This window comes from Zonotrichia albicollis, chromosome 12 (assembly GCF_047830755.1).
Source record: "Zonotrichia albicollis isolate bZonAlb1 chromosome 12, bZonAlb1.hap1, whole genome shotgun sequence".
In the NCBI taxonomy this organism is placed as follows: domain Eukaryota; kingdom Metazoa; phylum Chordata; class Aves; order Passeriformes; family Passerellidae; genus Zonotrichia; species Zonotrichia albicollis.
Genome location: NC_133830.1, coordinates 11,120,437 through 11,134,341, shown reverse-complemented (window position 1 = coordinate 11,134,341; position 13,905 = coordinate 11,120,437). Strand labels below are relative to the sequence as shown.

Sequence of the window (13,905 nt, the reverse complement as noted above, 5' to 3'; positions counted from 1 at the left end):
AGAGGACAGTTAGGACAAGCAGTTACTGGGCAACTCGGCTTCCTCCTTTTCCAAAAGCTGACTAGAAAACATAAATCACAAATTCCACAAACCAGTCTGTTTACAGTATGGGACACAGTTATCCCCAGAAAAAATCAAGGGAGCACAGTCATGAAACATTTAAAACAACCTTTACAGTTGCAACTAAAACGATTTCTTTTTAAATGTTTGAGAAATTAGAAAGATAAGTCTATTTGTCTGCCACCTCAAAATTACATGGAAGTAGGCCCTAAGAGTAAGTGAACTAGAATAAACCAGACGATTTTTAAAGCTTCATGAATAATGACAAAAGGGACAAAAATTAAACAGCCAGCACTTAAATGCTAAAGAAACTTTCACCTGAAACCTGCAGGGCAGAAGAAAAGGACACGTCAAGAATTTTGCACAAAACAGCCCCAGCAGAAAGATGTCAGATGTTGCCCTGGTGTTGGTTCACATCCAGCTCTTGCACATAACTCATCACATCTACAGCGACCTCAATTATTTCTGTGATCATATGTGTGATGACATAACATTCCCACAGCAACCAGAGTCATCAGTGCAAGTCTCCTGATGGAAAATAAAACAGCAAGGGAGAAATCAGGCTGCTTTTTAGAGTGACTTCAAACACGACCCAAATCACGGCTGAACTTCCTGCATCCAGTAACAGTATTTTGGGTAAATTTGCATTCAAGTACTGGGATATATCTATTCAGGAGGAGGGCAAAATTTTCCCTTACTCTAAGTTTAAAAGCTCAAAAGGCAAAACAATATTGGGAATATCATCAGCTTTAAGTTTTCTTGTCTTATCACACTACAAAATGACTGGCATTGTATCTCTAATGGAAATAGTTTTTGTTAAAGTAATGCATCATTACGCCACTCACCTTCTATTTACTTGTGCAGTGCCTTTAAAATAGCAACTCAAAAAAAAAAAAAGCCCAAAGGAATGGTCAAGATCCAGTAATTTTGGCAACCCACTAATGAGAGCCCTTGGAGCAAATACAAATTGTCTTTATTTCACACTGACACTCTGATCAGGTGTTTTGAGGGTACCAGTATCTCAGTGTCATAGGTGGGTAACCTTACTCCACAAGTGTTAGAATTTTAACAGTATCCAAGCACCAAAAGCCAAGCACTAGCTCCAAAGATGTACTTTATTTCATTATAAAGCAGATTTTATAGGCATTATTTCTTTTTGTGAACATCCATTGTATGGCCAGCAGGTTCTGCTTTGAGGACACAGGTGTTTGATAACAAAGATTCACCACTAGACCACAAAAATACAGATGCACAGAACAAGTGCTGCTTAGATACCATAGAGCAAATGGTCTAAACTGCAACCAGTTCAAACAGATATGACCAAAAATACAAGTACAGCTCCAGCCCAGCCAGAGCAGCATGCACAGAAGTGGAGTATTTTTATATTAAAATAGTTTGTATTGGGTTTCCTGGAAAAACAACAACAGAATCCCCAAAGCAGAATTGTATCAGAACTCTTTCCTTTTAATGCCACTTTTTCACTGTCCCCATTTCACATCACAGTTGTGCTGTGGTGCATTAATACTTCATAAAACCCACAAAAATTATTCAATGTAGTGTGACATCATAGTGAATGGCAGACAGTGATCATTTCATGGATACTTCATCCCAATTCTTTTATTCCTTTTCCAATTGTGATCCTCATCCCGGGCATTTGGCTTTCATTGATAGGTGCATCTCATTCCACATCTGCAGATTTCCCATGTGTTTGGTATCTGAGTTCAGGGTATTAACAAGGTTTCTGGATGTCATCTGTGCTCCTTGGGTGTGTAACAGAGTCCCACCACTCCAGCAGGAACAGTGACTCACGGACTGTGTGCCCAACATGCACAAATGCACAGAAGGCATGCTGATGCAGCGTAAAGAAAAGTTCCAGCAGCCACAACTCCTCCTTCTGGTTTCCACGTTGTCCAATACTGACTGAGGAGAAGTGCATTCACAAGACTCATACACAAATATTTGCATTTGGTCCTAGGCACCTGATTAGCACTGACAACCGAAATTAAAATGGAAAATTAAGTTTTATTATGGTCCATTACAGCCTTAACTGTAAACTCTCCATTTTGAAGGTGTGATCTTCAAAAAAGGAATCCCAATACCTTCTGAAAGAGTATTTTCCTATGTACCACTCAAATCCAAGAGATTATAGGATGGAAAAGCCTTCTACATAAGCCCCTTAGTGGAGTTATCTGACAAGGGTTTCCTATCTAGATCTACAAAAACAGACAAGTAGCATCCATTCTTTCCACTCTTTTGTGGTAATGAGACTCAAAATTCACTAGATATGAGTAATCAGATAACATCCTGATTGCTACGAGACCAGAATTCATTATCAGAGAGAGAAACTTCACTCTAGCAAAGAGCACAAGCAGATTTGCATCTAAGCAGCCATAACACTCATTCCTTTCAGCTGACATGAGAACTAGAAGCACAGCCACTAATGGCAATAAAGACTAATTAGAAGGCTTTACAAAGTTGGTTTAACCAAGTTCCAAAGTAGCAACTCTTAGGCACAGGTTCTGGCAGAATCTAGATTTACCTGAGTTTTCTGCTTGTGGAGGAGAGGTTGGTGGGAAAGGACACATTCCTTTCTTACACAGAAACTTGAAAACAGTCTCAAGCCAATACTCAACAGCTGTCAAAGTCTAGTGTAGCAATTACATGAGACAACATGTGGAATTATAGATATTATATCATAGTAAAAAGAAACAACTGCCTTTCAAATCTGCCATACTGAAAAAAGAAACCCCTAACACATGAAACACCATTTGTGCTTACAACCGTAATTATGGAACTTGAGTGTCAGATGGAGAGATTTTTTTTCACCATTACTGCAAAGGAGCTGCAAAAACAAGTTAAATGGAAAAAAAATCCCTTCCAAAAATTCATTTAACAAACATTAATTAAAACCTGTAAAGGCTTCAGGTTACTAAATGTGAAAGGGGCTCAAAAATTTTTTAGGAGTCATTGAACTAAATCCAAGTCAGAAAACTGACTGTCCTAACACATAATTAAAAAACAATTTTCTTAAAAAAATTTTTTGCACATCTTCCTCATCAATTTATAAAATGCAAAGAGTATGCTAGAAAAGTTTGAACATAAGGGAATGTGCTTTGGAAACATTATTAAAATATGCATTTCTATAGAATGACACTATCAAGTTTATGGTACTTCTTTTCTCCTGACTGGCTACACTTTGAGAATGTCCCTCCTCTCTTTCCTGGGTCCATGAGAAACTAGGTTTAGAAAAGAAGAGCTCCCATACTGCCAACTTCACTCTGTTCCTTTACAAAAATTTCAAAGTACTGATAAATGATGGTGACAGCGAGCAGAATTCCAGTTCCAGAGCCAATTGCCCCCAGGAAGTCTGCCAGCACAGAGAGGGCACCAATGCAGAGCCCACCAAAGGCAGCAGCTGTAGGGATGTACCTGGAAAACATGAATGAGAATAGGAAAGGGGCATTAGAGTTTGCTTAGATAGTAACAAAAAAGTCAATGGCAGAATACTCTCTTCCCTTGTGGGTCTGCAATCTGGATAAGAATATAAAATGCTCAACCTGACTGCAGAAGAAAAAAATGCTACACTAAGAGGAGAAGGTATTACAGTCCACCATGCAATTATGCACAAATATTAAACTCATGGCTACTGACTCTTCAAATCATCTGTAGGTGACTGAAATCCAAAGTTACAATAACATTACCATAACACAAAGGGTACATAGGTCCTGCCCTGAAATCTGAAAACCTAAAGACATCAACCCCTGCCCACCACTGCACCTAGGAGATTTAAGTAACTACTTGTTTTAGAAGCAAGGTCTGCAAGAAAACAGTTCTCAAGACTAATAACACAAAAAAAATTACACTAAGAAAATATTTCTGGGTCAGCTTGAAGTAGTAAAGTACACTGAAATGCTCATTATTAGCTCGCCTGAGAAGAGTACATAAATGAAAAAAAAAACAAACAGGAAAATAAAAGGTTCAGAATTTGAGGCAAATTCTTTAAATGCAAGGCAAAAATAAACTGTACTGTACAAGTCTTCCCTTAATGAGATGAAGTTCTAAGTCATATGCATGTGACATCGAAGCTGAAATAATATCTGTGTTCTAGGATCTAGAAAATGGAAGTCAAGGCAAACTTTCCCTTTGTTTTCCCATAACACCTTGCATGAACAGCCAGTGAATATGCAGCTCACCTGTTGAGTTCATGTACCATTGAAGTTTCTCTGTGCCCTCGCATTACCATTTGCTGTTCTTTCAATTGCTTGGCAACCTGTATTGAATCAAGGAATAGAGTAAGTAAATTTACTGTGATTTCCCAAGGCCATGCAATGTAGTACTGTGGGAAAACAGAAATAAATGGTGGTGGGGTTGGATTGGTTTTGTATTGTTTTGTGTTTTGGATTGTGTTTTACATTATTCATCAGAGTTCAAAACATCCATTATTTTAACTTCAGATAAATTACAGTCACAGGCACTTTTCTACCTGTCAATTATAAAAAGCTTTCTGGATGATTCTAGTCCTACTGAGAAAAGGAAAATTTGGATACTGGTAGGCTCTCATACACATAATTCAATCCATGTTTTTCCATCTACCTTTCCCCTGATGAGGGTTTTGCAGATGTTGCAAAATCATTCCTTGAAGTGTTTATTCCATTTCAGTTTCCTGCACTCAGTCGAGTCAACTATCTATTTGTGGAGCCACACTAGAAACTAGACTTAGAATCCTTTCTTGGAACACTATTCTTAAACTGGATTTCTGCAGTTGCACAGGGTTACAGCAGAGCCCTGCAAACACTTTAGTAACAACTGTGGGTAACAAACTCTAGCAGGGGAACATGAAGGTGCTCATCACTGACTCCATGCACTGAGAAAACACACTTTGAGATGAGTAAACAGCCAGTTTTCCACTACACAGTGGAAACTTAAGCAATGATTTATCAACTTTTATTCCTGACTTTTTTGCATGAATCTAACATTATTTTATTTAGTATCAGGAAAAAGTATTAAAGTGTTAAAAACTGTCTACTCTGAATACTGAATTGGTTCATTCTGAAATAAAAACCTGACACTACATGGCTGTTAGTGCCTCCCTGCATACCTGAGAATCAGCAAGATGCAAAACAAGAGAGTGCTCACACTGTTACAGGCCCTGTGCAATTACTTATTTGTAAAAGAATGGATTAAACCATTCCACATGGCTGCCAAACTTCACCTCCTACCCAGAACCACACAATACAAATATACCACAACGACAGCAATTTTCCATTTCGTTTTCCAACTCCAATTTCAGGGTGATGTAGCTCCTGAATGTTAAATATCCTGTAGCAAATGGAAATTTTGAGAAGCTAGCCTCAGGTACACCAATGCACTGCATTATATTCTCCATTGTCAGTGCTCTCTAGTTAAAAATAACAACCTCTAATTAACTTTTCCATAAAGGAAGCTCAGAACTCTGTGTCAGGAATGGCTGAGTTTTACCTGCAAGTTTTTAAGTGGCAACTGCCATGCACACAGTGCACCTGTCATGTGGCACTGAAAGAGGTTTCCACCTCTCCTTTTACCTTTCCTGCTCTCCCACTGATCATGTTTTTATGTTCTAAATTGCCTAATTCCAATTAAAGCAATTCATGTTCTGATGCTGTTTTGAAAAAGCAGTAAACAGGAAAAAAAGACCTCCATTCTGTCTTAATCTTTCTCAATTAAAAAAAGATACAGTCCCTGTTTAAATAAATAATGAATATTACCAACAATATTGCCAGCAGAAAAGCTTTTTCAGGAGTCAGTCTTATTCTTACAATTGCCCATCTGTTTTCATCATGTAAGCTCAGATAATTTGTCATTTTAACTTACATCTTTGGCAGAGGAGCCAGAGACTTCAATCCATGTCTTAGAGAAGAAAGCACAGGAGCCCAGCATAAATACAATATAAACAACTGCATGTACAGGGTCTTCCAACACTGAAGAAAAGGACTCTGGAGGTGACAGGTAGTAACAGAGTCCACCAACTGGGTAAGCACGAGCAGGGCCTCCAGAAGATGTGTCCTGGAAGAAGAAAACAAGCAGTCAGTCATCAATCTTCTCATTATTTCTTAGCCATTAAGCCAAGTATTAGAAAAGTTTGTATCACCTTTGTGTCACTTTGAATCATTACTACTGCAGCAGCAGACTAATTTACATTCATCACAGCAAGCCTCATATGCTACCATTAAGTCAAACTAATTACTAATTCAGAAGTTTCAGTGTTTATGATCACCTATCAAAGTGTGTCTTCATTTTGAGAGACCATCTCTTCAGCCCCCCATTTCAATGGTGCCCTTGTAAAGATGTATGCAGGATGAGAAGGAATACTCACAGACCAGGTGCCCAGCAGGCTGACCAGCAAGTTGCCACTGAAGCGGGCAGAAAGCATCTGGGAGATGACATACAGGTTGGACACCAGGGCAGACTGGAGAATAATGGGAATGTTGGAAGTGTAGAACAACTTGATGGGGTAGGTGTTGTACTGGCCTCGATAGCGAGCAGATTTGATAGGAAGATCCACTCTGAAGCCCTGAAAAGTTTTCAAAAGAAAGTCCCCAATTACATCTGGATGTGAACCCAAAAACTGCAAAACTGCATGGTTGTCTAAACACACAGCCACATACAAGAAGGCATGAAAGATTCAGACCAGAAAAAATCTGAAGTTTCAAGAAGACTGAACAAAGCATCCAGGAAAAGAAACATTACAACTTCCTATATTCTTCAGCAACAAACAGGCCTAAAAACTTCAAAGTGTTTCCCAGTAAAAAGTAATAGCAATTGGGTCAGACAGTATCGCATGCACATGTGCATCTGGGGTATTTTTATTTGGTTCTTTGTCTCTTTTTTCAGAGACCAAACTAAGTCTCAAGCCTTCTGTGTGACTATGGTAAGTGTAGAAACAGATTAAGAGAAGACAGTGTATAATGAACATCCAGATGCTGCATGTACAGAAATGAGCCTTGTAAATATATAATTTCTTGCAGAAGGAAGCAAGTTTCAGACATATTTCCATACAGTTTTACAACCCTCATTATTCCAACTGACCTGGAAGTAAATGACAATTGCAAAGACAAAGATGGTGGCAATCAGATTCATGAGGTTGGGGAGGTTCTGACGGTAAAAGGCCTCACGAAGAGCTCGAACTTTGTCTGTGCGAGTAGCCAGAAGGTGGAACAGAGCAATGATGGCTCCCTCAAATTCCATGCCTTGGAAAGAAAAAGAAAAACTTAGGTGAGCTGTGATTATCTCCAAGTTTCAGTGTTTTGTCCCATTAAGCATAGCTCTGAACTACAGGATTCAGAATGGGATTGCTCTGAGTCTTTTGCATCTTGAGCATGTTATCAGACCTTTATATTTACACCCTTCATATCAGCTATGTTATTTCCAAGATTTTTTTTTTAATCCCCTTGTAGTGAAGTAGAATCTAAATCATAACCCACTATCAGGCTTTCTAGTGTCAGTTGTGGTAAGACACAAGTTATTGTTTGGATTACAGCAAATGGCATAACCTCACATCTGTTTTCTACTATACAGCAGCAAACAGGATCATCTCCAGATGGAGTTTGGAGACTAAGGTCTTTAGGGCAAAGTGTACAAAAAGCAAGGAGCAGAAAGAAACAGCTAATATTTGGTCAGTATGATGGACAGCAGCCACAATACAATGGCAGTCCACTACTGCTAACTTTAATGAAGGCACTGTGAGAAACTCAAGTTCAGTAAAGTGTGAAATACTACAAATTGAGAAAAAATATCTTTGTGCTTGCACTTTGCACAGCAGCACTTGCTGCATTAGCAAGATTCACTACATAGTCAAGATGGCAGCAAAAGCATTTGGCATTAAGTTAACATTAAAAAAAAAAAGAAAAAAGATGTGCCCTTTTTGTACAACTATTGGTAAAGAAAACAGACTGTGCCATATTACCTCGCCCGGTGTTCACTGTGGTGGGGCTGAATGCTTTCCACACAATGGTCTCACAGATATTGGTGGCAATGAAGAGAGAGATGCCAGAACCAAGACCATATCCTTTCTGAAGCAGCTCATCCAAGAGCAGAACTATCAAACCAGCAACAAAAAGCTACAGTAAAAAACAAAAATACAACCTTAGTTCCATGTCTTTTTCATTTTGTTAGAAAAATAATGTGTATTAAAAGATTAGGCTATATGTGAAGAAGCAAGTACACTTGGGCCTTTTTGCTCTGCATGAGGGATAGCCTGTACATAAGGCTGATTTTTTGACCCTTTCAAGGAAAGAGTAAATAGAGAAGATTAGAAATTACCTGGATTGTGATAAGCAAGCAGATACCAGCACCCATCTCAGATGGGTCTCCATACATTCCAGTCATTACATACACAATGGACTGTCCAATGGTAATGATCATTCCAAACACTACAGAATAAAAAGAACAAGTATGTATTTGTCCTGGATCCTTATGTCAGTGGGCAAATAAAGAAACAGAAATCACTTTTTTGTACAGAATCTTCGTTTCAGCTGAGATAGAGTTAATTTTCTTGTAGTAGCTGGAGAGTACTGTGGTTTGGATTTTCCATGAGAATAATCCATGACAGGCTGATGTGCGGCTGTTTTAGTTGCTGCTCAGCAGTGCTTGCCCCAAGTCAAGGACTTCTCAGTGTCCCCTGCTCTGCCAGCCAGCAGGTGCACAAGAAGCTGGCAGGGAGCATGACCAGGACAGCTGACCCTAAGTGGCCACAGGGATATTCCACACCCTGGAATGTCAGGCTCAGCAGGGAGGATTGGCCAGGAGGGGCTGATCTCTGCTCAGGAACTGCCTGGGCATCCAGCAGGTGGTGAGCATTGCATTGTGCATCACTTGTTTCTCTAAGGTTTTACTTCTCTTTCTCCTTTTTGTTACAGTTGTTGTTACTGTTGCTGTACTTTGTATCAGTTATGAAACTGTTCTTATCTCAACCCATGAGGTTTACTATTTTTTTTCTTATTCTCCTCTCCTTTCCACAGGAGAGTGAGTTAGTTGCCAGATGGGGTTAAACTACAACATTTGGGAAGGAATACATAAATAAAGGGTGTTTAAATTCAAGAGCAAGTTAACTTTGTTGTCTGAAATCTGGCACTGAAAACAGAAACACACACAGATAGTTCAAATGCACTTAGAAGCAAGTGGGGTTGGTTACCAAAGGCTGCTTTAGATACTGAAAACTCGGAGGGTGTTAAGATATTACTGCAGCAATTTATGATTTTTCCCAGTACACATATCAGTAAATAGTGTACAGCATCAAATATCTACAAAACACCCAATTTTTTCTGGAGGTCGTTATGAACTGACCCTTATTGATGAGAAAGATCCATGCCTGGAGCTGCAAGGTATAAACAGCTACAACCAACATCTTAATCACCATGAAACACTCAGATTTACACTGACCATCACAATTCAAAAGTCGAGTCTCCACAGTCTCTACACTGCTTCACTTATCTGGGAAGATTACAGCAACAATGCCAATGGCACTGGCTCTTTTCCTTTTCACACCTTTCTGAAGTTTAACAGCCAACAAGGCAGAGAGCTGTCAGTAAGAGACTGATGAAATGCAGGTATCTGCAGCAGAACACGACACAAACCCACAAGCCCAACTGCACCACTCACCCCTTGGTAAATTCACTTTCCACTGTCAGGGTGAGATACTCTAAAGCACCAGTGCTCAACATGAGCTGTAACTCACATTTCTGGGCTCCATTGAAGAGAGCTCTGTCCTTTGGGGTGTCACCAACCTCAATTATCTTAGCACCTGCCAAGAGCTGCATGATGAGCCCTGAGGTGACAATGGGTGAAATGCCCAGCTCCATCAATGTTCCTGCCAGACACAGGAAGAACAGTGAAGTTCAAAGTTAGTTTTTATCAACCTTTACATCACAACAGAGAAGATCTAAAACTCCAAATCTCCGTAAATGTAAAAATTAGAGAAACAGAAATCACTTTTTTGTACAGAATCTTCGTTTCAGCTGAGATAAGAGTTACTTTTCTTGTAGTAGCTGGTAGAGTGCTGTGGTTTGGATTTTGTTATCAATGATAACAAAAGTTTGTTACAAGTCAGTTTGACATGTAGTACTCCTCAGTACCTCAAAAATACTGTGGTCACTGAAAAAGGCTTTTTGCTGTCAAGAATAGCTTTACTCTACATAAAACAAAGTATGATGTAAACTGATAGACCAAATGATATAGAATGATAAAGAGCATTCAGGAAACTGTCACCATTCTTAATTTATAGCTGCATTAGAAAGTTTATATAAATTTTTGTTTCTTGGGGAAGCTATCATGAATTTTAACCTTCACACCTGCATTAGAAAGCGTCTACAAGACACTGAAATTTACATAAACTACTGTGCAATTCAATCTTCTGTGTGACAGAAGATTGTGACAGACTCAAAGAAGACATCCAGGAAACCACAGCACTCAAGGAAACACAAATGATTTTGAAACACAAATCACAAATCTTGAAGATTGCAGCAGCAGCAATGCAGGTAATTAGGAACTATCTCTTTCCTAACTGTTTCCCTCCAAAAAAAAAAAAAAAGCACAATTTTTTTACATATAATAGACTGCACACAGTCAACCATAAACTCATTTTGTCCAAAATGTGCCTTTCCCAATGCCACACTGATTTATCACTTTAAATAATACAGAAAAATTACTTTTCCCTCTCCAGTTTTTATATTCATTACAATGGAGCAGAATGCAAGTCCAAAACCATTTTGATTTAAGATAAAAACATGCCCTCCTGGAAGTCTGACCATACCTCTATTGGATGCCAAAATCACTCTCATCCAGTAGAAAGGATCTGCAGAGTCTGATGACATAATGCCAAACAAGGGAATCTGCATTTCCAACCAAGAGATTAAATTAGAGACTCATAGCATGCTTGAAACATTTCAGCTCTTCCTTAAAAAGGGAAGGAAACATACCTGGCAGCATACTAAGAAGATGAAGAGTGTGATAGCTGTCCATAGTACCTTTTCCTTAAACTGAATCTAAAGGGAAAAACACAAAACCAAAAGTCAACAACAGATGATAAAGCTGTCAAGATAATAAGACCTAGTCCATCAAGCAAACTTTCATAGCAGCACACTTGATTTTCTTGTGGAGGTACAAAGTACAGAATACCCAAAAGAAAACAACATACTGTTCATCCCTTTCATCCCACATAAGACCAAGGAAAGCTACAAAGCTTTATTCAAAATTTAACACAAATAAACAAGCTTATGTCAATGCAAGGTAATTCTAGTACTTCCACAGAAATGAATCTTACATTTTCATGAGTAAGAGCTTATGATGAGAAAAAAACAGTAATAGAGAGCAGCTTATCTCAGCAAATAATCTTAGATTAGAGCTTATGAAGCAGAGATTTTAAAGTTGTTGCTTTAACTTACTCTAGTTTACACTTCAATCTGTGCTGCCTTCAACATCTCACCATGCATTGCTGTGACACAAACAAATCTGCCTAAGTGCATTTATTCTTGCACAACCACATCCACATGAGATGCACCACACATGCACTCCACCAAAAACAGCTGTACCTAAATCTGCCATTCTCCCCTCAAGGAAGAAACCCCAAATCCCACAAATGCAAACTCTGATTTTATAGCACACAAATACAAATCTAGGAAGTAAGTTTTATTAACCTACCTTCCGTTCTGGCTTTTGAATTTCAGGCAAGATAACACAGAAGGGCTTGATCACTTCAAGGAATTTTACTGTACAGAAATAAGTTAAAAGACAAAGTGAGCACACAGACAATGAACACTAAAAAAGCTCAAGCTGAATTGAATTTGAACATGGACTCCATATAATAAAAGTCCCAATTCTGGGGAAATTTTGGTTGGTTAGTTTGGGGCAGGGTGTATTTTTTATATTATTAAATTCCTATCTGTTCTAATTACACAGAGATTCAGCTAACATGCTTTAAATACAGTATGGACTAGGAACAGAATTAAAGAAAGTCAAGCATTTTCCCATTCCACCAAGTAGGCTGACAGCACTGAAAAACCCCTGTCATTGCTTTACATGAGTTCATCAACACCCTCGAACTTTTACTTCATGGTAGCTTCTCCTCAACCAGATATTAGAGAAAAAAGTGCCTTGGGTATTATATATATATATATATATTACTTTTGCACCATGCAGTTTAAGAAGTCCTACACACTTTTGGGCCACACAGCTTAACAGTTCCTACCCAAGCAATTCAGAAACATCAACTGAAGTTAGTCTACAGAACATCTCATGCCATGATCCCCTCCTAGCCAAAAAGACACATCCTTAGGTCAGAAGTCTGTCTTAAAATAAGCATTAAATGAAAAGGTGATTTGCAAAGTCACAAGGTCTCCCATAAGCAGAGAGCTCTGAATTGGGAGAGTTAATTCTAAAACTGCAAGGACAAATCTAGGGCTGCATCCGTAATTTGGACTGATTTGAACTAAGAAGAGTACAACAGTGCAGAACTGAAACTACTGCTGCCTTTCCACCTTTCCATGGAAGGCTGCAACTTCAGCGGCAACCTAAGCCCAGCCCACAGAAGATATTTTCTTAATTTCAAACGATTATGTCTGAAAAGCTACATTGGACTGCGATATTCAATTTAATTCAAATCAAGGTCTCTCTGCAGTAACATAGCAATCGACTAAGACGCCTCCCAAGCAGCTTTTCCTGCAGGCTCGCACGGATCGATCACCGCGGGATGCAGGCACAGTCTGTAACCCCTGTGCCACTGTCCCTGAGGGGTCACACCCGAGGTGACATCGGCCCCCCCCCCCACCGGCACCGCGCCCGGCACCCTCAGCCTGGCGGGGCCCGCCGCAGCGCCCGGCACGGGGCACACGGCGCCGGTTCCCTCCCCGCCATGAACTGCCACCCCCGGGAGCGGCTCTCTCCCAGCCAGAGGGGAGAAGCAGGAGCGCACGGGGAGCGGCGGGACGGGGATCCCCGGTACTCACTGCCCATGGCGGCGCCGGCCGAGCAGCAGCGAGCGGCGGCCGCGGCGGGAGGGACACGTCAGGCTCCGAGCGCGGCCGCCCCCTTCCGCTTCCTGCCACGCGCCGCGTCCGCCGCCGCCGCCGCCGCGCATGCGCCCTGCCTCGGCCACGCCGCCACCCGCCTACAAATCCCATCGTGCTCTGCGGTAATGGAGCACAACAACCCCCATGGAGCGGATGACGCCCATATCGGCGCACGGCTTGCCGGGAGTTGTAGTCCTGCGCCTGCCGCCATCTTGATGTGGTATGGGACTGGCTCCTGTGTTAGGGAGGCGTGTTTTGGCTACAACAAAGCCTAGCGCTGGTTTAAGAGGTTTCAACACATAAATACATAAATGAACACTTAAATTAGTTTCCTGGTTGTGTGTTTTTGTAGCAGGACGTTGTAGGCCTTGCTGTGCAGTAAGAACCTCCTTGCACCCGCCACACAACAAGTGCGTCAGGTGGCAGAAAGAGCAGCTGTGTGTAAATGCCTCAGCTCCTCTGGCCACGTAGAAGTGATCTGTATAGACAGTTCTCTGGACTCTGATCAATGGAGACACAAATAGAGAAATGCTCCGCTTACCTTTCATCTCTGGAGAAATCACTCTGCTTATCTCACATACATTTTCAAATGAGTTGAGTCATCCTCCAGAGGTATTTGTGTCACAGAGGGAGCTCAGGTGACAACTTCACCGCGTGTTTTGGGTGTCCCATTCTGAAAAATGCCAATCACTTGTTTTTAAAATTTTAAAAGTAATAAAATGATTTAAAAAATGGTAATAGAATTAGAGTAATAATAATTTGGATAATTTGAATTAGGATAATATGAGACAATAGAAGCAAAGGG

General features: G+C 40.3%; 1 protein-coding gene across 1 annotated transcript; it reads right to left on the bottom strand.

Annotated features, from left to right (window-relative positions):
- Positions 1 to 1,156: 1,156 nt before the first annotated feature.
- SEC61A1 (SEC61 translocon subunit alpha 1) lies at positions 1,157 to 13,190 on the bottom strand. The gene is made up of 12 exons (XM_005485407.3): positions 13,038 to 13,190; positions 11,734 to 11,801; positions 11,013 to 11,078; positions 10,847 to 10,925; positions 9,773 to 9,904; positions 8,359 to 8,468; positions 8,003 to 8,156; positions 7,126 to 7,286; positions 6,413 to 6,610; positions 5,911 to 6,102; positions 4,254 to 4,330; positions 1,157 to 3,489 (listed from the first exon to the last, which is right to left on the bottom strand). Exons 1-12 carry the CDS (start codon positions 13,042 to 13,044, stop codon positions 3,303 to 3,305), a joined length of 1,431 nt encoding a protein of 476 aa, XP_005485464.1. The 5' UTR covers positions 13,045 to 13,190; the 3' UTR covers positions 1,157 to 3,302.
- Positions 13,191 to 13,905: the final 715 nt, after the last annotated feature.